Raw genomic sequence first — 24,814 nt, 5'->3', positions numbered from 1 at the left:
TGCACGGGGAGAGAAAGAAAGAGACGCGCACAAACACACACACAGAGAGAGACGGATGCACGGGGAGAGAAAGAAAGAGACGCGCACAAACACACACACAGAGAGAGACGGATGCACGGGGAGAGAAAGAAAGAGACGCGCACAAACACACACACAGAGAGACGCACGGGGGGGGGAGAGAGAGAGACGCGCGCGCACACACACACACACACACACACACAGAGACGGACGCACAGGAAGAGAAAGAAAGAGACGCGCGCACACAGAGAGAGAGACGCACGGGGGAGAGAGAGAAAGAGACGCGCGCACACACACACACAGAGAGAGACGGACGCACGGGGGAGAGAAAGAAAGAGACGCGCGCGCACACACACACACACAGAGACGCACGGGGGAGAGAGAGAAAGAGACGCGCGCGCACACACACACACAGAGAGACGGATGCACGGGGAGAGAAAGAAAGAGACGCGCACAAACACACACACAGAGAGAGACGGACGCACAGGGAGAGAAAGAAAGAGACACGCGCACACACAGAGAGCGTGCGGCTGCAGCACACACAGAGAGCGTGCGGCTGCAGCGCTCACGAAGCAGCGCTGCACTTAGGGGAAGATGGCCAGGGAGGGGGGCTGCGGGGTCAAGGCAATGCGTGAAAGGGAGGGATGGCGAGGAAGAAGTGGGGAGTGAAGTGATCGGGGCTTTAACATGCCCGCACGCGCAAAAGGGAGGCTCGGAATGTGGAGATCGGTTCTGGCTGCTTCTCTTAAAGTGCCGCAAGTAACGAGCCTCTCTCTCTTTCCTCCTGCCGCTCGTGCCCTTGGTGCTTCGTGCGGCGCTGCTTCACGCTTTGTCAGCGCTGCAGCCGCCACCGCTTCTGGGCACCCACCCGACCCCGCAGGCTTCCTCCTCCTGCCGCGGCCGGCATTGCAGGAGCTGGGTCCTGCTGGCTGGTGCTCCGTGCGGCACTGCTGCACGCTTTATTGGCACTAAAGCAGCCACCGCCGCTTCCGGGCACTGACCCGACCCGGCAGGCTTCCTCCTCCTGTCGCGGCCGGCATGCTGGGTCCTGCTAGCTGGTGCGGAAGTATGGCTTATTTTCGGGGTATGTCTTATAGCTCTCAAATGGTTAAAAACCCTGCCATGGCTTACTTTCTGACTACGTATTAAAAAAGGGGAAACACGGTATAGAAATGAGCAAACCAGAGATATTTTAGGGAGCAGGCTAGCAGGCGGGGCCCATGACTTACATCATAGGAGCCTACACAACACAAAACACTGTTGCTGTATGTAGGTTTTATTTTATTTGTTTTTTATCTTATATTTTGGAAAATATACATCCAGTTGTTTTTTCCTTTAAATTATTTTGGGGCCCCCAACAGAGTGGGGCCCTAAGCTATAGCTTGTTTAGCTTATACGTAAATCTGGCACTGTAAGATGTGCCTTAAAAAAAAAGAACCTGGATTTTCTTTTTATCTACTTCCTACGCATATCATTACTAAGGAGCAGCTCGGCTTGGATTGAGCTGTGATCCTCTTTCAACAGGTGTGACAATCTCATTTGTGCAGTGAAGAAGAATCACTTGTTTCCAGTAGCAGCACCTACGTGCCTCTAAAGTCCCGGGGAACAACAAAACCTCAGCAATGCAAGCACTTGCCAGACGTGGGACAACATCACTGCTTCCTTGGTGCAGGTCCCAGGTGTTGTTAGAGACAGCGTTAAACACTTACCGGTAAGTCTCTTCCTCCACATTCAGTTGCCGGCTAGTAATGCTGCATCACACATACATAATATTATCAAAGGGGAGTATATGCCTAAGCTTCCCTGCAGAGGCAGCTTAAAACCTCTTCCTAGCTGCAATTGCGAGTCTGTTTATCTCTTCATTATAAAAAGTAAAGCTGCTCCATACAGATTCATCTCCTTCGGGTTTAAAATAAAAAATATAAAATCTCTTGGCAACATTCAAAAGTTAAGAAAGGAAATTGCACATGTCCATTCTGCTTTAGTGAGCAGCACATCCAGCTGTTTCTGAAGTCCCATTCATGTGGCCAAACAGGACAGAGTGAATGCACATGGGAGGCACTTCTGCAACCCCCATGTCTCCCACCTCTACTTATTCACTGCTGGTTTTTCATAAACACCACGTCCAACTCCTCGAAAGATTCCATCAACGGTGTCTCCGAAAAATGTTACACATCACTTGGGAAGACAGGCAAACTAATACCAGTGTACTGGAAAAAGCAAAGATCACCAGTGTCAAAGCAATGATTCTTCAACATCAACTTTGTTGGACTGGTCATGTTGTGCAGATACCTGATGATCGTCTTCCAAAGCAATTACTCTATTCCGAACTTAAAAATGGAAAGCGTAATGCTGGTGGTCAACAAAAGAGGTTTAAAGACTGTCTCAAGGCAAATTTTTTAAAATGTAGTATAAACGCCAACAATTGGGAAACACTTGCCTGCGAGCACTCCAGTTGGAGAACAGCCTTTACCAAAGGTGTCATGGGCTTTGAAGAAACTCGAACTCAGGACGCAAAGGAGAAACGTGCTAAGAGGAAGGCACACTTGGCAAACCCTCACCATAATCAACTCCCACCCAGAAACCTATGTCCCCACTGTGGACAGATGCTGAATTGGCCTCCACAGTCACTTACAGACTCATTGTTAAAACCCTGTTTATGAGAGACAATCTTACTCGGCTACAAGTGATCACCAAAGAAGAAGAAGGTTGAGGGAACAGAGAGGTTCAGAAGACAGGTGAACAGGATGCAAAAAGTCTTGGAATTTTTCACCTTCCAAGATGAAAACCCTTCTTTCTCCTTTATTACCCAATGTGTGGTGATGGCAAAACATTGCTGCTCACTACAAAGCCACTCTGCACATGCCCAGGGGGCACAGCCTATTTTAATTCTTCTATATTTCCCTCCCTATTTTTTATTATTCTAATTTATACACTCACTAAATGTATCCCCTGCCTTTGCCCCGAGACAATCAGAAAAGCTGACATGGTTCTCTCAACAACCTTCATTTTATCTACACAAGGTGGGCTAGGCTGAGAGATGGTGGCTGGCCCAAGGTTAAGCAGTCAGCTTCACAGCTGAGTGTGGATTTTAACTTGGGTCTCCCTGCCCTCCGTCCTGTGCTGCACAATTTTCACCTGCATTTCATGGAAGTTCTAAGGCAGCCTCGGCATGAATTAAGCACCTGCAGGTCGGCCTCATAAAGGCTTTCAGATTTGCTTTTGACGCTCTTCCAAAAACACAGCAAACACAGATGGGAGATGCTGCTGGGACTTCCGTGGCCTTGGCAGTCAGCACCACGGAAGGAAACTAGCCAGTTTGGGGCTCCTCCCTATGGCTCTGCAATATTGGTTCGCTAATGCAAAGTGCAACAGGGTGAAGCAGGACTGTAAAGGCTGGTCAGGATTTTGTGCCTTCCTTACTTTAGCCAAGGAAGAAACTGCAGCTTCTCTCATCCCCGCCTGAAAGCTTCACCTGCCTGCTGTGACCCTCTTCCTCCAAGCTATGAAAATTCACCGTTTGTTATGCCATTGAGGAAAATTATGGTATTTGACACCATGCAAGTTGGCTAAGATGTATAGAATAGTCTCGGATAAGTGTTGGGAGTGTATGTAGGTGGAAGGTACCTTTTTCCATACCTGGTGGATGTGCAAAAAAAAGTAACAGGGAATTATTGGGAGATGATGTATAATGAACTAGAAAAGATGTTCGAAATAGATATACCCAAAAAGCCAGGAGCATTTCTTCTGGGAATACGTGGAGCAGAGATCCCCCAAAAAATTGGTAAGCCAGAGTACTCTACACACAAAAATGGAAAGCACCAGACATCCCAGTGAAATAGGAATGGGTACTTCAAGCTACTACTCAGAAATGGCGGGACCCACAGCTAAAATAAGGAATTGTTTTTATTTTTAATTGTTTTTATTAAGGGTTTTCTTGGTTTACAAAGATAAGAACAATGTCTCTCTTAACATTTTTACAACTCAGTTTCGTTTGTTGAGACATTGTTAAAATAAGGAATTAGAAAGGTGAAATATATGCGGAAGAAAGGAGAACCTTTTCAGTCTATATAAGAACGCAATACAGCCAAATGAAATTTCAAAACTATGAGCAATGGCAAGAAAAGATTGTAATGTAGTATTTAGATGAACAGATAAGGTTGGACAGGCAGCAGGGAGGAAAAAGAATTAGACCATCACAGATGTAAGGATGGGAAGTCGCCAGGATAAATAAATAGATTTTGATGTAAATGGTATGTTATATATGAGCTTATTATATATCAGTGTAAAATAAAAAACTTTTTTTAAAAGAAAAGAAAAGGTACAGGAATCCTGTGTTATTCTGCATTCGGACACCCTGGATGTCAAAGGCTCAGCACCACCTCATTTGGAAAGAAGTTGGTTCTACTAATGTAGCTTCCTCCCACGACTTGCCAACCCAAAGCTCAGCATCTGCTGCACCCCTACAGCGTTCCAAAAATCAAAGTTAAAAGTGTCGTAGGGCTGGCAGCTTCTTAAGCAGCTCCTGTAGCTGTGTCTTAATGGATGTCTGATCTGCATCTGTCAGCAGGCAGAATATATTTATGCGCACACAAACATACATACACACACACACACACACACACACACACACATCTTTCGATGTTAATTTCTGCAGCTGTTAAAGGCGCAATAGCAGGTCAGGTCATTTTTGCCGAACAGCTGGGAACCTTACAGCCCTTCTTTTGCCTATTCCTGCATTTCCTCTCCTCAAGATAACCAGATTAAAAAGGGAGGCTGGGCTACTGAACCCTTGACATTTGTGCAGAAGGTGAATTTTGGCAGTACATCTGGTCACACTGCAGCGTTGCAGAGATGAGAAAATTTGCAGTGGCTGAAATTCTCTTTGGCACACAAACTATGAAATCAACAAGGAGGATGGATGTGTAGAGACAGGAATTTTGCAGGTTGGGAGGGCTCTTTTGTAGAGCTACAGGAGGTCGCTCTGCCTTTGCTTCTAAAGCTGCAAACCTCTCCTCAATTACTTGCAAGGAAGTCCAGTGATGCAAGAAAACACGCATAGTCACCAAAACACTAAATTCACCATGGCAGGTAAGGAGAGTACATTTCCCCCAGGTGTGTGTGTTTAAAGCTATTAAGCTGAATTAACAACTGTGGAAAGCTATCATCCTGTGAACAGTTTGCTCCTGGGATTGGCTCCAGCCACAATTTACTTCCGAAGCTTATCAACAGAGTCCCATCAGTGGGACAAGAAATGGAAAGTAAAAATCTCTTGGGCTGTCAGCCTAATGTACACTTAATACTAGGGAGTAAGGCTGCAACCCTAATCTTACTCACTTGGGAGCATGCCCCGCTGAATTAAACAGGACCTACTTCTGAGTAGGCTATGATCACAATGTAAGGCTCACTTAGACCATAGAAAACTTACTCCTTAGTAAGCACTGCGGTGATGGTTACAGTGATAATTTCTCATCCCTGTTTTATTTTTATATTGTGCAATGCTACGCTAGGAGAAGGATTTATTTTCTGTTGTGTTTTTTTTACTATATACGGAAATAAAATAAGATTTAAAAATAACTATAACACATGGGTTTGTTTCCATGACTAACTAATGCCCTAAGGAGAGGTACTCTGAACATGGCTAAGGTGTTCACATTACTGCCCTTGAGAGCAGTGCTTTCCCTCCCACCCCCAGCTGCGTATTTAGAGGAGTGTGACTGGTTTGGTCACCCTGGGCACAGAGCCTTGGAGGAGCACAACCATGGTTTTGAATGGAAGGTGAGAGGCAGGGGGCACTCAATTTTGGTGTCACATGGTTCCACTGAATTTGAGACCCCAAGGTCTGCCACTGCCAGCTGATTACATCAGTAGGGTTTGTTTCCACACCAGCAGGTGTTATGCGGGGGGAGGTACCTTTACTTTATGGAAAGATGTTCACACCTTGGCTAGCAACGAATTAGGGAATTAGGAGCAGCTTAAAGACTCACAATTGGTGGGAAGAAGCTGGTTAGAGAAACAACCCATCCAAACTACAGTATAGTTTGGCATTGTCTATCCATTTTTTTCTCTACAGGTATTCAGATGCCTCTTGAGATCCTTGGTTTTCCGAGGATGATCTTCATCAGTGTTTGAACTCTAGCTGCCATTTTGAATCAAGATGGCAGACTGAAACATCACGTTGTCATGATTTTGCTCGGTTTTTTCCGGAATAGGTTCGGCTGCCTCTTGAGATACTGTCACCAAACATGGCATGAAGTTTCCAGAGGTGGGGGGTGGGGGCGGTACATTGATACCCTGTTTCTCCTAAAATAAGACATACCCATAAAATAAGCCATAGCAGGATTTCTAAGCATTTGCGCAATATAAGCCATACCCCGAAAATAAGACATAGTGATAGGCGCAGTTCTGGAGGGCCCCAAGGAAGAGGCAAGGCTGGACGTGTAATAAAAAATAAGACATCCCCTGAAAATAAGCCACTGTGGGGTTTTTTAAGGAAAAATAAATATAAGACGGTGTCTTATTTTTGGAGAAACACGGTATTTGAGTGCCAAGAGGGTGGACTGAAACACAACGTTTTTTGCATAGGTTTGGCCGTTTCTTGAGATTTCATTGACAAACTTGGCACAAGGGGTCTTTGTTGTCATTTGTTGGCTGGGTGCCATTTTGGATCAGGACGCTACACTTAAACAGAGACTGTGGTGTGACTTCCGTTTTTTGTACATAGGTTTGACCACTGCATGTGACATCATCGCCAAATGTTCCTGAGGTGAAGGTAGGACCAAAATATGGCTTTGGAGTGACTTCACTTGATTTTTAGTGTGTTGGTCCAAACACACAAATTATACTATGCCTGTCTGTGCTGGACAGTCCCCACTAGTGTGTTATAACAAAGTACAGGATACACATGTATTCTAGATAATGCCATGCAAACACAGATTAAAAACCCAGCATTGGGAATGCAGTGAGTGCACTGTCAAAGGGAGCATGAACACAGCCAGAAAGTGCAATCCTACTGATGTTTACTCACAAGTGAGCCTGATGTAGAATTTCTTGCCCTGCAAACCTAACGCACACTTAATAGGGAGTAAGGCTGCAATCTTAACCCCACTTGGCCGAGTGTATGCTCCACAGAATTTAAAGAACCGTCGAATGGTGGAGTTGGGTGGGAACCCTGAGGGTCATCTAGTCCAACCCCTGCAATGCAGGAATCACAAGTACTGCAAAGAATCCCTGAGATGGATGGCCATTCCACCTCTGCTTCGAAACCTTCAAAGGAGAACAGCCCACCACCGTCCGAAGGAGTTCCTTTGATGGTACAACAGCTGCCATCAGAGTCCTTCCTGACATCTAGCCTGAATTTCCTTTCTTGTAACTTGGAAGTCATTGATTGGAGTCCTACCCTCTGGAGCAGGAGAAAACAAGCTTGCTTGCTCCATCTTCCATGTGACGGCCCTCTCTAGATATCTGAAGATGGTTCTCATATCAGTCTCCTCTTCTCCAGGCTAGACATACCCAGCTCCCTCAACCGCTCATCATAAGGTTGATTTCCAGACCGAGAACTGGTAGTTACTTCGGAATACACTTGCACTGCACATCCGGATCCAACCCAACAAACATTCTTTGCTGCCGGCTCTGCAGAAACAAACCTAGATTGGCCCCCTGCCCCATGACTCCAGCTGCAACAAGTGACCTCAGACAAATAACGCCTTTGGCAAGGAAAACGCGCCACCCAGCAAACGAAGTGCCCTAGCCCCGTAGTTAGAGAATCCATCCCTTTGGCATGCAGAAGGGCCCGGCCCGGCCAGGCGGGGTGAGGGGGGGTGTCCCGGGGACGGGTGGGGTGGGTTAGGGGTCCCGGGGTGGGGTTGGGTGGTGTTCTGGCTTCCCCGCTCCGCAGATGCTCCCGAAACGGGCTCGCCACTCACCGTGCACGGCGGAGGGGGGAAACAGGAGCAGCAGCCACGACAGCCAGAGCCCCGGAGGCGTCTTTTCCTTGCCCGCCTCCTTCAGCATGGTCCGCCGGGCTCCGAGGGGTGGCTGCTGTGGCGATGAACTACGGCGGCGGCGGCGGCCAGAAGCGGGGCTGGCGAGCGAAGCCCCTCAGCCGACCCCGGGCGATGGTTGCATCTCTGGGAGAAAGGCAGAGAAAGTCCCCCGGTCGCCGCGGGAGACGACGCGGGTCTCAGCGCGCGCCTTCCTTCGGGCTCAAATCGCGGACTCCGCGGCGAGCAGCGTCGGCAGGGCTGAGGCGCTTCCTGAGGAACTCCATACCTGAGGGGGGCGGAGAGAGACGGAGGGAGGGGTCCTTCCGCCCCCCGCCCACTTTCCAAGGGAGGGGGGAAGGGGAGAAGCCTCTTGGCGCCCTCAAGGGTCAGCGCGCACCGCCGTGGCTCCGGAGTTGCTAGGGGGGTGGGGGTGGGCGGGGCAGCCCCTTTTTCTCCAGTGGTTCCGCCGGAGGAGTGGGATTCGGGTCAGGGGATTGGCCCAAACCACTTTGCTGCAGCGGGGGGTGGGGAGGAGGCGGGCGACTAGTAAATTTCTCCTCCTCTCCCCGCCTCAACCACGTCAAGTTGCGTTGGGATTCAGAAACCTGGCCAAGTTCGGCTCGTTCATTCCAGTGGGTCTACTCGTAGTAGAGCTATCACCGCAGGCAGTCCAACGCGTGCCAAGGCGATATAACAAAGTTATTTTGGCGACGCCATGAAGCGTCTTCCTTCCTGAAGGGCGTCGAATTGCGCAGAAGATAATGATGAAGGTAAAGGGACCCCTGACCATTAGGTCCAGTCGTGACCGACTCTGGGGTTGCGCGCTCATCTCGCGTTATTGGCCGAGGGAGCCGGCGTATAGCTTCTAGGTCATGTGGCCAGCATGACAAAGCCGCTTCGGGCAAACCAGAGCAGCACATGGAAATGCCGTTTACCTTCCCGCTATAGCGGTTCCTATTTATCTACTTGCATTTTGATGTGCTTTCAAACTGTTAGGTTGGCAGGAGCTGGGACCGAGCAATGGGAGCTCACCCCGTCACAGGGATTCGAACCGCCGACCTTCTGATCAGCAAGCCCTAGGCTCAGTGGTTTAGCCCACAGAGCCACCTGGGTCCCAGAAGATAACAGTGACCAATTAAGCAACCAGCAATTTGCTGGCCTTTTCGTGACACTGCGAATCAGCTCTCTTAATTATTTTTAAATCCATTCTGTTGCATTTAAATTCTAGCCCACCTTTTCCTCCAAGGAGGTCAAGGTGCATGGTTTTTGCCTTCATCATTTGAACTCCAACAACAACCCTGTGAGGCTCAGCGTTTCCCAAACTTGGGTCTCCATCTGTTGTTGTTTTTGGACTACGATTCCCATCATCCCTGACCGCTGGTCCTGCTAGCTAGATGATGGGAGATGCTTAGTGGGGATTTGAACCCTAGTCTGACATTCTGAGTGCTACACCACACTAGTGAACTGGTGCAAACAGAGAGAAGAGCAATAATCATGTCATGGTTAGTTGCCATTGGCCTTGAAGAACATCAGGTGCAGCAGCTGCGAATGGCGGGTGCAGTCCGTGAAATATTCACATTATTTTTTTAACTTCGTTGTTATTGCTTCTTTTGGTTCTTGTGTTTTATTATTGTGGCACTGTGTGGAGTTCAAACCGCAATATAATAAAAGGCAACGTGAAAAATAAGCGAAGCAATCACAATGTGATTAAGAGTCATACAGCATCTAGGGCGGCATGCTGCAAAAGCTGCAAGAAGTAGAAGCAGTCCTCCAAGACTCTGCATTTTTAAAGTGGTCCATGAGGCAGGGGGAAAGTTTGGGACAATCCTGAGCTGGGTGGATGAACGGGCTGGCTCAGACTAATGCAGCTTCCAATGTCCCTGTGAGGTGGAGCCGCAAACAGCACACCTCGTCCCAGGGCAAGGTAAGGTTGGTGGGATCCAACGCCAGGCAAGGACACGAACACATCTCCACATCCCTGGAAATAAAAAGACAACAACAACAATTTAAATATCTGACTATTTGCAGCCCTTTTGTGACACCTCTTTAAAAGCCAATAACTAAATAGGGTGTTTTTTTTCTGAGAGCAAGACTTTTAATATCTGGACTTAATATAACAAAGCATGATTTACTGACTTTGGAGTAGTCCAAACTTCTGCTAGACCCATGCCTAGAAAGTACGGATCTTGAGTAGTTGCCCTGTGCTTTCTAGGCATGAGTCCAAGCGGTTTTGCCTTTGCCCTGCCACTTTCCCCCAGAAAACCCACTCTTTAGTGATAAATTGGAACAAATACGGTAGCAATCTGGGAATGAACCCAGTTGCCATTTATTCAGGGCTAAATTCCAGGGGAAAGCAGTGGAGCAAACAGAGTTGTGGATAAGCTCAATATCTGATGCCACTTAGAATGACACTTATATGGTGTCAGAGTTGGTCTTGTTCTCCATTGACACCCCAGCACAGTGGGACAAATAGCATCCCTGGGGAAGCTGGTGCTTCAGAGCAATGTGACCAAGAACTGGATAAGGTGGGAGCAGGTTTTGGGACAGATTCCAATCTGCCGTTTTGCTGAATGTGTCTGGAGAAGAGGCCAGGGAGGTTTTTCAGTATCTTTCAGTTCACTGATGAGGCTGATAAGCAAAAGATGTCTGTTGTTCCCAGCAAATTTGAGGCTTGCTCTGCTCCAAAATAAAGAAAAGAAAGAAAGAAAATAGTATGACTTATGAGAGACACAAGAGCTTAGATGGAAGGGGTGGGGGGAAAGCATTGGTCCCTCCTGTGACAGAGATTCAAAGGTGATTACACAAACTTGTGATTTTGCAGACTGGTGTGAATTCCTTATTAAGGATCCTGTTGTCTGTGGAGTAAACTCAGAAACACTGAGGGCTAGGTTGCTAAGAGACCCTCATTGACTGAGCTGAAGAAGCAGTGAGTATGCAAGAGCTCAGGATAAACAGAAGCACACACCCCCCCCACACCCCCAAAGTGCAAAAAGCATGAAGTACCCTGCTGTGTTCAGAAGCTTTTGCTTCCTGCTCCACAAAACATCGCTTTGCAAAGCAGTGCAGGACAAAGCAAGCTAACCCATTAAGGAGGAGAACCTTACTCCTCAGTGCATGGGCACTGCATTGGCAAGACACAGAGCAGGGTGAAAGGGATCAAGGGCTTCCTGGTGTTTCATGGCGATTGTTATTGCCAGCCATATTTCTTTTAAAGTGGACAGGTGCATTTGAGGCAACTCTCACCTTTTTTATCGGTGCTAAAGGAGACCTGGCATTATTTGGCTCCGTTTTGGCTACAATTCTATTGGCACTAACTTACTGAGTTCAGGATGAGGAGGAGGGGTGTTTTGTTTGGTCGTGCTTTCCTTTTGGCTTGGAGGGAGGGGGCTGTTATTTGATTTGCAGTAGGGTCGCCTTCCACTTGGCATTTTAATGGTCCAACTTTGTTATATTCAGACACTGTCGAATTACAGTAGCTCTCTACCCTTGAGCCAGGAGTGTCTAACCTGGCCCAATTCTTTGAGGGCTGCATACCAATGATGGGTGTGGCCACCCCTCCGCTCTCTCATACATAAAGGCACACAGCCCCCTGCCCCATGTGATCTGTGCAGACCAATTGACGAAGGGGATTAACACCTCATTGATCACCAAATGATCAATCCAAAGTCCAGGAAGGGGGTGATTTGCAAAAAAAAAAAAAAAGCAAGCAAACAAGCCCTCCACAGAGTCAAAACAAAAAATAAAAAAATTCCTTCCAGTAGCACCTTAGAGACCAACTAAGTTTGTCATAGGTATGAGCTTTCGTGTGCATGCAAAAGCTCATACCAATGACAAACTTAGTTGGTCTCTAAGGTGCTACTGGAAGGAATTTTTTTATTTTTTGTTTCGACTATGTCAGACCAGCACGGCTACCTACCGTGTTTCTCCGAAAATAAGCCATACCCCGAAAATAAGCCATAGTGATAGGCAGTTTAACCTTGTAGGTTAAACTGTACCATACTTAATAAAAAAAATAAGACATCCCCTGAAAATAAGCCACTGTGTTTTTTTTTTTTTGAGGAAAAATAAATATAAGACGGGGTCTTATTTTTGGAGAAACACGGTACCTGTAACCTCCACAGAGTGTTTGACTGAACGGAGAGATTTAAATTTCTTTCCTCAGCCAAATGTGTATCTACAGGCAGCAACTACTTTGTGTGGGGTTTACGTTCTGAGGGACCACAGGCTTGCATAAAATCATGTACCGTATAATCGGAACACCCATTGAAAAAGCCTGCAAACAGCCTGTAACACCCTCTGTGAATTTATTTATTTATTTGGTCATTTCTCGGTTCGGTGCAATGCACATGTGTGCGGTCGTGAATGTATCTGACACTCCTAAAACAGTCACTGCCTGTACTTACTTTATTTGCTGCTGCCAAAAATCAGTTAGCCTTGGAGAGTGGGGCGGGGGGGGGGGAATTGCTTGGAGGCTGTGGATTAGATACCGTACACCGGTCTTAAGCATTGTCCAGTAAAATTAGTCGGGAACATAATGGAACACCAGTGAGACATAATGAAGGTATCCAGCGCCATGGCTGTTTGGGTCTGCTTAAATGAGTATGTTGCTGTTTTCAATGCCTTCATTCTGCCCGCCCCCTTACTCCCCCCCCCCAAAAGTATGCTATTGAATTTTCATGTCTTAAAATAACTACATGTATTTCAATAAAAAAGTACAGTCCAAGTAAAGTTGTGAATTGAGTTGATTATAGCCTTTCAACTCCTTTAAGCATGTATTATAGGTTCTCCCATCAAATATTTTAATCCCAACACTTAGTTTTGCATAAAGCCCAACTTACGAAAAGAGGAAACTAGCGAGGTTCCTATATGGCAGTGGAGGGGTTGGGCAGAGAGGCAAAGTTAACAGCGTCACATTTATATGCTACAGGTCAGAAAATGAAAGGAACATTCCCCACCCTGGTTGGCCAAAGCAAGACGGGGCTAGGAAATATGGACCGCTGTGATATAACAGCAAGCGCCACATTCTCCTAAGGCACTGTGCGTGGGAAGGGGTGGGGCTTGTGTGTCTACCTGGGCCCTTAAATTCTAAGTCACAGATTTTGCATCCGTCCTCAAAACTGATTCTAACAGGTCAGAAAATCCAAAGAGCTCTTGTAGTTAACAGGGATAGGTGCCTGAGTGCTAAATGCCCAGTCTTAGGCATTCAGAGTGATGAGGAGGAAAGAGAAAGAGGAGGTGTGGGGCTTTGCCACCAGACACATGCTGCTCCAGGTGGTGCAGAGTTCTTGCCCAAGCGATGCTGTTTTCTGCTCAGACTTATACTCCACCCCCACGCTCTCAGAGCATCAGTCCCTGAAACCTCCTTCTTTCACACGGTTTGTTCTCTCCATGGATCATGTCAGTGCTGGTCTTGAGTTGTTCTTCCAGACTGAGGTCACACAAGGACGTGGCTGAGTGCTGATCTTTGAATTTCAAAGGAGGCAGGCATCTCAGGCTCTGGATGGGTTTTTGGTTTTTTTGCAGTATTGACTTGAAGTTAATGTTTCCTTCCAATAGCACCTTAGAGACCAACTAAGTTTGTCATTTGTATGAGCTTTAATGTTTCCTGTTGAACATGTGGTGAGAGTAATGCTGCCTGTTGCTCCTTTCTCGGCAGCAGAGTGTTCATTTCTAAGCTAAGCACCCGTTCCTCACACACATTGTTTACAACTGAGCCACAGTACGCTGACGTCACTGAAGGTGCTGGGGGAAACTTAAGCTGCAATTTTGCAGAAATGTAAAGCTTCTCCGGGTGAGAGCTGGGAAGATTCACTTCTTGGCATGTGATTGAACACAATAATGCTCCTTATGTTTCTGTTTTCTCTCTTCTCTTTGTTATTTGTTCTTGTTCTTTTCTCCCCTTTCCTTTTGGTTTTCCCAATTCTATTTGTTCTAGATATTATTTTTGGTTGGGGCTTTTGTTTAGGGGCTTTTGTTGGGGAATGTTTTGTTTTTAAAATTAGTTTGTATACACCAGCTAGTATTGTTAACTGTTTGAATTATTCTTATTATGTATTCTGTGTTTTTTACATTGTAACTTGATGTTGTGATCTGCCCTGAGACCTCATTGTATAGGACGGTATACAAAATTAATTTAATAATGATAATATTAATAATAATACCCTTTCTCAAACAAAAAATCCTGACTCAGAATCGGAGAGGGAGAAAACCTTATGAGAAGGAGAAAACCTCTCTATTTACTTACACCAAACCGTTATGTTCCCTCATTCATTCTTTTTGAAACTAACCTCCTGCAACTTTATAATCACTTCTCATAGGAGAGCTTATCTAGCTCCTTGATGATTTGGGTTCCCTTTTTCTACGCCTTCTGTGGCTGAACAATAGACTTTTTGAGACATGGTGACCAGAACTATACATATTATTTGCAACATGGCTGCGCAATAAATCCGCATAAATGCCTTTTTCACAGCTACCACACACTGGGTCAATATATATATATATATATTAAAATCAAAGAATCCACAACAGCCTCAATATTATTACTTTGATCAATCTACTGCAATGCAGTTCTCGCGCCCATAACCAGTAATGGTCCAAAAACTCCTGAAGCAATCAAAATGGCGTCCCTTTCTCCAGCAGTTCTGTTCCTCAGCCATAGCCTGGCCAACACGCAGAATTAATAAACTGAGGCGACAGGAGATGCTCAGCTGTCTCGTACCACAGCAGCTACCGGTAAATGACTTCACCTCAAGAAAGTTCTCATGCACCAAGGAAAGGAACTCATGTCTTAGCCGCTACTGTCAGTCTTTGTTAAGAGCTCACTTTGTTAGAGCTTGGCCAAAGCCCAGCCACCTTGCTTCAGGGAGACATCCTGCGACGAAGGAAAGTGGAACTTCGCCAGCACACCAGCATGCAAGCAGAAAGTTTGTTTTCATCTAGGGCAGGTAGGTAAGATGGGAAATGCAAGGCTGTCAGAATATGTGGATAATAAAACAGAACACCCTGCCAGGGAAGGGAAGATATTTCACAAGGCAACACCTGCTCATCTGAAACTTACAAGTAGCAAGGCATGGTTCAAATCAAACCAAGTGTATGACCATTCAGTTGCTTCTGCTTCTAAAACAAAATAGAGTAACTTTTCCTAAGGGTTACAGGTAGGTAGCCGTGTTGGTCTGGGTCAAAGTAAAATAAAAAAATTCCTTCAGTAGCACCTTAAAGACCAACAGACAAACTTAAAGACAAACTTAGTTGGTCTTTAAGGTGCTACTGAAGGAATTTTTTTATTTTCCTAAGGGTAAACACCTTGCATATACGCTGATGGTTTCTGGTTACTAAGGTCAGCGCTTTTTCTGGTACCAGTCCCTGATTAATTTTTTTTAAAATCCTTCCAGTAGCACCTTAGAGACCAACTAAGTTTGTCATAGGTATGAGCTTTCATGTACATGCACACTTCAGATAAGAATATCTGGATATCTGAAGAAGTGTGCAAGCACATGAAAGCACATACAAATGACAAACCTAGTTGGTCTCTAAGGTGCTACTGGAAGGAATTTTTTTTTATTTTTTGTTTCGACTTCGTCAGACCAACACGGCTACCTACTGGTACCTGTAACAGTCCCTGATAAATAATTGTCCCATAATATTTTGCAGTGGGGAGGGGAGAGTGTCAGATATTATTATTATTATTATTATTATTATTATTATTATTATTATTATTAGTGATGGTGGTGTAGGCGGTTCCTCCGCACATGGCCATAGGGGTGCAAAATTGAGAATATCCCTAATTGAGAAGATTAATTTGGGGTGCCAAATGTTTTTCAGAACTTCTAATTCCATGACCATGCCAGGTTCTGGTTGGGCTCAATTTAAGACTAAAGCAAGGGGAGAATTCAGTTCAATTCACATCTGAAGTTTGCACTTTCAGAGAAAGAGACACAAGTCATGGCAAAAACATCATTTAGAAATTTTCACTTCATGCAGTTCCCGAGCCAAATAATTCTATTCATTTTATTTACTTTGCAAAGTTAATATGCCATCAACCTTGAAGCAGTTTACATAATGAATAAAACAATAAAATCAGTTTAAAAACAACTATTTAAAACATTAAAAATATAATTAAAACCAATGATAAGCTAAAAACAAGATTAAAACATGTATCAATGTGTTAGGTGTCGAAAAGAGCAAAGTGAAGGTGCCTGCCTGGTGTCTATAGGCAGGGACACACAAATACAGCATTATATGAGGGGAAACAGCTTTGCAAAAATGTGTATATTAAGCAAAAAAAATCCCTTAAAATACTGGTGAATTTCCATGAGGAATTGTTAAAATAAATAAACCATGAGTTGATATGGAAATGGAGAGAACGGAACTTAAGAGTGGAAAATGAGAGAAACTGAAACCGACAGATTTTCCTACCCCAAATTAAGTTGCAACCCTATCTACATGGTCTGTGGGCTGGTGGTTTTACTTCCCAAATGGACCAATTTTTATATATATTTTTAAAAAGCAATTTATTGAGTTTTCCAAATAAACACATTAAAGACGATAAACAAAACAAACATTCAAAAAACAAATACCACACACACAATTATCTTTTTAGCAATTCTTCCCAAATATCTCATTCCCAATGCTCTGCCGAGCTTTACTTCCCTCCCTCCCCTCATTTGGTTTTCTTTTCAGCTCTTATCTCACAGTTCCTTTATTCCATCCATTTAAAGTCAATTCGTAGGATTTATTTCAGTCCTGCAAGTGTCTTTAAACCTCTACAGTTCTTTTCCATATAGTCCACAAATTTACCCCAATCTTTTTGGAACCTTGTTTCCCCCTGGTTCCGGATCCTGCTAGTCAGTCTTGCTAATTCTGCATAGTCTATCATTTTTGTCTGCCACTCTTCAATCATTGGTAAATCCTGAGTTTTCCATTTTGGGGCTAATACAGTTCTAGCTGCGGTTGTCGCATACAAAAATATTATATAATCCTCCTTTGCAATCTCTTGTCCAATAAGTCCTAGTAGAAATGCCTCAGGTTTTTTGGGAAAGGTGTACCTAAGAATCTTTTTCATCAAATGGACCATTTTTCGACGTCAACACAACCTTTCTCCTTGAAAATGAAATTGCTGCTTCGATTGCCAACAGCGAAAGTAATTGGCAAAGTGCTCCTGGCATCTGAAAAACATAATTCTTTCTGCATGAGCTCTCATCAGCATATATGCAGCCTTGTGTGTGGTGCTGTCCACCTTGGGATGCTGAGGGTCATTCTGCAAGGGTTGCTATGAGCAGCAGTACCTATTTTTAAAAAAGGATGCAGTTACAGCTTGCACCAGAATTCCCCATCCATGCCCTGTTAGCAAATTTTGCACAGTTGCTGTTTCGCTTTTTTCTCCTCGTTCCATCCAGGTTTCAACTGACTGCTCCCCACTTTCAATTTTCAGCTTAAAGCCTATAATTTTATTGGAGTGGAAAGTGCAGCGGTGGTGAACCTCCAGCCTGCAAGCTTAATTAGACGCGCCAGGCTTCCCCATGTGGCTGCAATGTGATTTGGCCCAAACCACACTCACCTGTCCGTCATCTGATTGACACAGAGATTCTCCCTTTTGAATTCAAGCCAGGGCTGCAGATTAGGAATGAGAAGTGCACTGGGAGGGGGGCACTCTCATTTCTTCCTTGAAGTTTAAGCATGACATTGGGTGATTGACAAGTGGCGTGTCAAAGTGGCCCACAGAGGGATCCACTTCCTCACTCCTGGGTTTCAGGGTTCAATTAAGAGTCCAGGGGGTCAAATCTCCACTTGGATATGAAACACATCAGGTGCCCTTGAGCCAGTCTGAGGCTGTGTACTCATGTACCTGAAAAACACATTCGAAGCACATTCCCGCCCCCCCCCCCATAAAAAGAATGCTGGGCACTGTAGTTTACCCTCACAGAGCTACAAGTCCCAGCAGCCCGTAACAAACTACACTTCTCAGAAATCTTTGAGGGAAGGGGTGTGTTTTGAATGTGCTTTGCAGGTCTATTGTGTACGCAGCCTCAGCCTAACTTGCCTCATAGAGATGTGAAGAGAAAATGGAGAGGTGTTCACTACACCACCTTGACCTACTTGGAGGAAAGATGGAAAGAAATGTCTACTTTGTAGAAAACACCTTTTAAAAATAATTCCATATGGCACAATGGTTTCTCACAATGGCCGTCTCTCTCTCTCTCTCTCTCTCTCTCTCTCTCTCTCTCTCTCTCTCTCTCTCTCTGTTGGATTCATCACTTGGGTGAGTCTACTCAGTGTGGAATCAATCACACAGTGAAGGGGTTATGTCACAATACTCTATAACCGATCAGTTTTGCCTAAGTGATAAGGTCTCTAATGGTCATGGGAGTGACAATAAGTGTGGGCCATTTAAACAGAAGTAAATGGACATGTCCGTGTGTGTGTGTGTGTATATATATATAAACACACACACACACACACACACAGTAAAAGAAAGAAAGAAGCATTTTCCATCACTGCTAAAAACATTTGCTAAAAGCAGCGAATAATCTCGGCTCATTTCTGCTTCCATTATATTTTTGTGACGGTTTATCTTCCTCTATGTTGTGGTAAGGTGAGTCAAAGAAAGAAAGAAAAAGAAAGCAGAATATGCGTTTGGGAGGGATAGAAGGAGATACTGTACAAGGGCATCTGAAAGGAAAATGTACCTTTCACCAGAATGTCCGCCCACACAACCAACAAATATGCTTGTGGCAATAAATAGATCAAATGTTACACAATGAGCAGTTCAGCAGAGTCCCTACTGTCAAATTAACACTTAATACAAGTTGCCTAAAATCCTAGATATGTGACGGCATAAGCATACATGCATAAGCTTGAATGCATGCCAGTTTTTATTATAATTAAAGTCGCTTGACCTCTGCACTTATGTGGATAGGCACCAACTCCTGGCTTCCTCATGCGCTACCAGCATCTTGGCCAGGTCTACAACTCGCTGATGACAATCCCTCACAACAGCAGCAGAGAACCTCAGGCTGGAGTGACCTCCAGACTTTGTTTTTCTGGTCACTGGGACTCTCCCCTGGCCATGCCCCCTCCCAGGCCACACCCCTCTTTCCCCAGGCCACACCCCACACTGGCCTTGCTTCACCTACCATGTTTCCCCTATTTTAATACGTAGTCATAAAGTAAGCCATAGCAGGTTTGTTTTTTTTACAATTGCGAGAAATAAGACGTACCCGGAAAGTAAGCCATGGTGCCGCCATTGTCCCCATCGCCAGTGAACCAGCGAGAGGCATGGGGGGGGGAGGCGCCTCTTGCCGGAATTCTGCCCTGCCTGTTCCTGACACATGGGGAGACCAAAAGGGAGAGACGTGAAAGAAAAAGATGCCTCTTCCTGTTCCTGATGCGCAGGAACAGCAAACCAGTGAGAGGCACGGGGGGGGGGAAGGAGCTTCTTGCCGGAGTTCTGCAGCCTGCTTCTGGTGTCCAGGGAGCCTGAGAGCGAGAGGTTGGGGGGGGAGAGACTCCTCTTACCTGGATCCTGCCAGAGCTCAGGGGCCCTGCCGCCGAAGACGACTGAGGGAGCGAGAAGCACTGTCGCGCGCAAGGAGATAAATACAGGTACGGTTAAGAGGGAACCCCTGTTGGGAACTTGGTGCTTTTGAAGCTTCTCTCCTACCCTTCCTCCTCCCGTTTACTAACTTTGCCCCAAGGATCGCCTCCCTCCTCCTCCTTGCCCAGCCACTGGTGTTTGTTGGCTGGAGGTGGGAGGATTTTTTAAAATCTGCTGAATAAATGTAGATTGCTGTATGTTCCAGAAGAAGACGACTTAATTATAATTGAATAAATGTAGATTGCTGTACCGTACCATACTGACATAATACCCCCAAAAATAAGCCACCCTGTGTTTTTTTTTTGAGGAAAACTATTATAAGACGGTGTCTTAAAATAGGGGGAACACGGTAGGACCTGGTTTGCCCTGATTGGCTTACACAATCAGCTGATGTAATTCAAGCTTGGAGCCCAGCTGACCCGCTTTGAGCCTGGTCCCTTGAGGATTAGAGCATTGGTGAAAACGCCATGGGCTTTGCGAACATATCATGCACCCGGCACAAATGGTAAATAGTGCTTGTGCAAAAACCAAGCGATAAAATAAATTTGGCACAAGGCTCGAAGCGCAAAGACTCTTCTGCAATTGAATGGCACTTATTGTGTATGTGGCTAAAATGGAAAGCGGAGGACTCTCCTCACGTTATAAAACTTTGGAGTTGACTGTTTATCACCTTCTATACAAACAGTAGTCCCTGCAATACAGGAAAACAGGATGCTGGACATGGTGGGACACTGACCTGATTCAGCAGGCTCCTATTGTTATTGGTATTCACTCTTGTTGCTGCTCTCAGTCCGCAAACGATGTGGAACTGATTATGTTCCCCTCTCATTTGGCTTGTGTTTTCTCTGCACTGAAATGATTGGGGTGGCAACATAATTACCTAATTCCCACAATTAATTGCCTCAGTTATTGGAGTTACATAATTTTGCCACAACAAATAGTGAGATGAATAATGCAGTTTTTGGCAGAAGATGAACTGCAGCAGAGTGGAAACAATGTGACAAGCACAGGGTGGGATGCAATACGGTACATGCTGACATCGTGAAGCCTCCACTCTGGCAAGATTTCAGCTAATACCTGCCAAGAGAGACTACATAGAAACAAGCAAACAAACACTCTTCTGTGTGGGTTTCTAAGGCAGATTGCAGTCGTTATGGCTACATTTTTTTATTTAAAAAAATGGGAAATGTAAAAGACAAAATGCACAAGATTAAGCACCATGTATAGATTGGCCTGTAAACATGAATTCCAACATAGAATGCATAGGTTCCATTGGTACGATGTGTATGAGAAGATAAAGGAAAGGAAATCAAAAGGAACTTTTAATAAGGTCGCTGTGTCTTTTCCATTAAGAATGTAGCAGTACAAAATAATGTTTCTTCTCAGCATTGCTCCCTAGAGTGAGCATCAGCGAGTCCATTATCCATCCTATTTGGCACGAATGACACAGAAGTTTAAGCCTTGCACGGCTAAGGTCCCATCCAATTTACATTATCTTGGAGTATTGAGTGAACAGTACATCCTACCCAACAAACCATTTGTGGCACACATGGTTCCTGCATTCCACAAATTACAATGGTGATTCTTGTATCCCAGCCTTAAAACACTCTTCAAAACCAAGATAACCATTAAGAGCAATACAGAAGGTGGCAATCATTTGACTAATTATATTTTACTCCCCAAAGGCCCACCCAAACAAGTATGTTTGAAACCTGAAAGATAATAGCTTGGGGTGGCGCGTGGGTGCAATTGGAATTACTTCAGGAGGGCATTCCATAACTGGGACAGTGTCATTGAGAAGACCTTGTTTTGCATCACCACCCAGATGCAAAAGAGATCAGGGCTCCTGTGCATTTAATACATGTCCAGAAGAGGGGATTTCAGCAGGTGTGGCTTGCAAGGCCTCCTGAAATCCTCATTCTCATAAGTATGAAAGCAGCAGGCACCCAGTCGCCCAGTGGTGTAGCGTGGGTTGCCAGTGTCCGGGGCCATGGTGAGTGGGTGGGAGTGAAAGGGACAGAGTATGCATGCTCATTCAACTTCTTAACAGCATCTGCATCAGCCAGGAGATTGCACGCCACAGAGAAAAGGAGAGCCATTCCATTGCTTGGAGAGGTCACTTCCTGGTTTGCATGGAGAAGCCGTTTTCAATGCAGCCCAGCGACGGACGCACGCAGCTGTAGTGAGGTAGCACTGGGTGTTGACATTTTGCACCTCTAACAATTGTACGCCTGGAGAAACCGCCCCTGTGCCCCCCCACCAGCACGCTATGCCACCGCAGTCACCTTTTGCATCCGGCCACTTAACCAACAAACACATCCCCTGGCTTTCTTCTAAATGTTAAGCTTGTTCTGTTCTTGTGTTCAATATTCTAGGAAGAGAAAGCTCCGGAGAGGTCACATGTTGTCTTCTCTGCAGGGTAATTTTCAAAGGATAGCCAGGCAACAGCCTGCGGCTAGCCTTGCTTCACAGCAGCTTGATCTGTCTCTGCACATTTTAATTAAAAGGTAAAAAGTGTCCATTCATCTCACAGTTTAACTTCTAAAGAAAAGGAACAATTAGTCTAGGAGCACATCCAGGTGCTGTTTTCATTGTGCATGATTTCTGCTCGTAATGGTATCAGGGTGGTTGTAGACAATCCCATTTTCAATGCTCTTTGTGCCTGCAATCATTTTGGAGCTGGCGTACAGCTTCCCTCCCAGTAGGTTCATGCCCCTTAGCTTCCTGGTGAAATCCTGGAGCTTTTCATATCACAAATGTTCCAGGGTTTGTTTGTTTGTTTGTTTGTTCTCACACTTCTGTTGCCTCCAGATGGCAATAATGCAATACCTTTGGGGAAGCACCGCAGAGCAACAGAATGATGTGTGGGTAGTTCATTATTAAAACAATCGCGTAGTGCATAATGCATTGGTCTTCAACCAGCAGGTGGGTCGCAGCAAAGTTTTCGCTGCTGTGTTTGGCATCTCAGACCTGACCGAAGCCCAAGGAGCACCGCGTGTGCTGTCTAGGTGAGATCGCATTCCTTCAATTTGCACAAGTGCTGCAATATGGCAGGAGAAAGGCATAAGCCATTTTTAAAAATAAGATACTGTACATATTACTTGTGGAGGGCACAAGGAGAAGGGGACGACAGAGGACGAGGTGGTTGGACAGTGTTCTCGAAGCCGCCAACATGAGTCTGACCAAACTGTGGGAGGCAGTGGAAGACAGGGGTGCTTGGTGTGCTCTGGTCCATGAGATCATGAAGAGTCGGTCACGACTAAATGACTAAACAACAACAACAACAGCAACAACAACAACAACACATTACTGGTCAACCAAATGCCCCACTTTCTTTACTGAGGGAGCTCTTGATAGGGCAGGAGAATACTGTTCACTTTCTAGTCTATTTCTATGGCTTTATATCATAGAATTGGGAGAGATCCTGAGGATTATCTAGTCCAGCCCCCTGCAATGCAGCAATATGCAGCTGTCCCATATGGGGATTGAACCTGCAAGCTTGCCATTATCAGCATCATGCTCTAACCAACTGAGCTGACTTCCCCCAGAATGCAAAATCACTAGTTTTCAATAGCTTCCCAGCCTTTTGGCTGAGATTAAGTGTAAATATAACTACTTTTCATTTTTAATAATAATAATAATAATAATAATAATAATAATAATTCCATTAGCACAATGGTTTCTGCTTGTGCAACAGGACTTTCCCTCAACTTCCTTCCCCAGTGCACCCTGTAAAGTTGCTCTGGGTTTTCTCTCAACCCTCCAGAGCAGATCTGGGGAGGGCACGGGGCATACCTAGGGAGAGGAAGGCGGGGAAGTCCCATTGTACAAGTGGAAATCCTTGTGCTGGTGGGGCAGTTACTGAGTACAGCATTGGAAGCAGGCCAGTATAAATAATCCTGTTGCAGTTGAACTGATTGATGGGTTGGTAATTTGATTCATTGCATTTAAATGTGGCTTTATCTGATTGTATTTTAATCTCTTGTTTGCTCACCTCTCCACCGCAGATGTCCTCAACCCATCAAAGCGCTTGTCTAGCACTCTCTCTGCGGTCACAATTCCTGTTGGTAGACGTGCCCATGCTCTCGCTTCCTTTCCCCCCTCTTGAACTGTCAGCGGGGAAGCATGGTTTGCAAGCTCCCGTTTTGAACACGTCTCTGCTTTCTACACGGAGGTCTTGGGTTCCAGTCTGATGAACTGTGTAGCGTGTTTCTATCCCCTGGCCTAATGAATGATGCAAGAAGGAAGCAGGTGTCTTCCACCGCATAAGGCTTAAACAGGCGCTGCAGAGCCAGAAGCAGATCAACCATGTTGGTTTCCTTCCATACAATCTCTGAAGCAGAAAAATGATGCTTCGGTTGTGTTAACATGCTTTTTCTGTCACTTCCAGACTGGACTATTGTGCAGCTCAGTGACAGAGAATCTAACTATGCATGACTGCTAGTTAGTGCATGATAGGGTTAAAGCCCATAGAGTTGTATTGGTAGATAGACTCAGTTAGGTCGTGTCCCTCTCCTCCTCTTACAGAGAGGCTTATTTCCTCTTCCTTTCTCTCTCTCTGCACCATGTAATAAGATGGGCATGTGTGAGCTTGCCCCCAAGCTTACACCACACACTCAGAACTATGGTATATCCTGTACTTTCTACCCAAGAGAATTGTGCATTTATTATCCGTGCCGCTGCGTGGAACAGTGCATGACTGAGACCTTGAATCTGTAAGTAAAGCATTCTAAAAATTACTTAACAGTGTGTGCTCTGCTCACTGCAAGAGGAGTAGAAAGAGGTCACCTGCTGTGTGCAGCTGAACAGGATAAGGAAAGTCTAACAACCTATATGCCAAATGCTTTACTGTGTTGCTCAACTTTTTTATACTCTGCTGCTGGGGCTCTCTGTGTGCCAGCCCCTTGTTTTGAATCCAGGCACCCAGCGAATTTTTTGTTGTTCCCCCACACAGGCAGGTCCACAGCAATTCATAGAATCATAGAATCATAGAGTTGGAAGAGACCACAAGGGCCATCCAGTCCAACCCCCTGCCAAGCAGGAAACACCATCAAAGCATTCTTGACATATGCCTGTCAAGCCTCTGCTTAAAGACCTCCAAAGAAGGAGACTCCACCACACTCCTTGGTAGCAAATTCCACTGCCGAACAGGTCTTACTGTCAGGAAGTTCTTCCTAATGTTTAGGTGGAATCTTCTTTCTTGTAGTTTGAATCCATT

General features: G+C 45.4%; 1 protein-coding gene across 1 annotated transcript in view; it reads right to left on the bottom strand.

Annotated features, from left to right (window-relative positions):
* The window catches only part of LOC148686045 (uncharacterized), a 40,876-nt gene extending 31,200 nt beyond the window's left edge, over positions 1-9,676 (bottom strand). The window contains exon 1 of the mRNA XM_088668811.1: positions 7,944-9,676. Coding sequence (XP_088524937.1) covers positions 7,944-8,031 — 88 coding nt within the window. The 5' untranslated portion in view covers positions 8,032-9,676. The remainder of the gene's footprint in view (positions 1-7,943) is intronic.
* Between the last annotated feature and the right edge of the window lie 15,138 nt (positions 9,677-24,814).

Source organism: Zootoca vivipara, chromosome 4 (assembly GCF_965207765.1).
Source record: "Zootoca vivipara chromosome 4, rZooViv2.hap1.1, whole genome shotgun sequence".
Taxonomy (NCBI): Eukaryota; Metazoa; Chordata; class Lepidosauria; order Squamata; family Lacertidae; genus Zootoca; species Zootoca vivipara.
The sequence above is the reverse complement of the archived record's forward strand: the minus strand, read 5'-3'. Positions and strand labels throughout refer to the sequence as shown.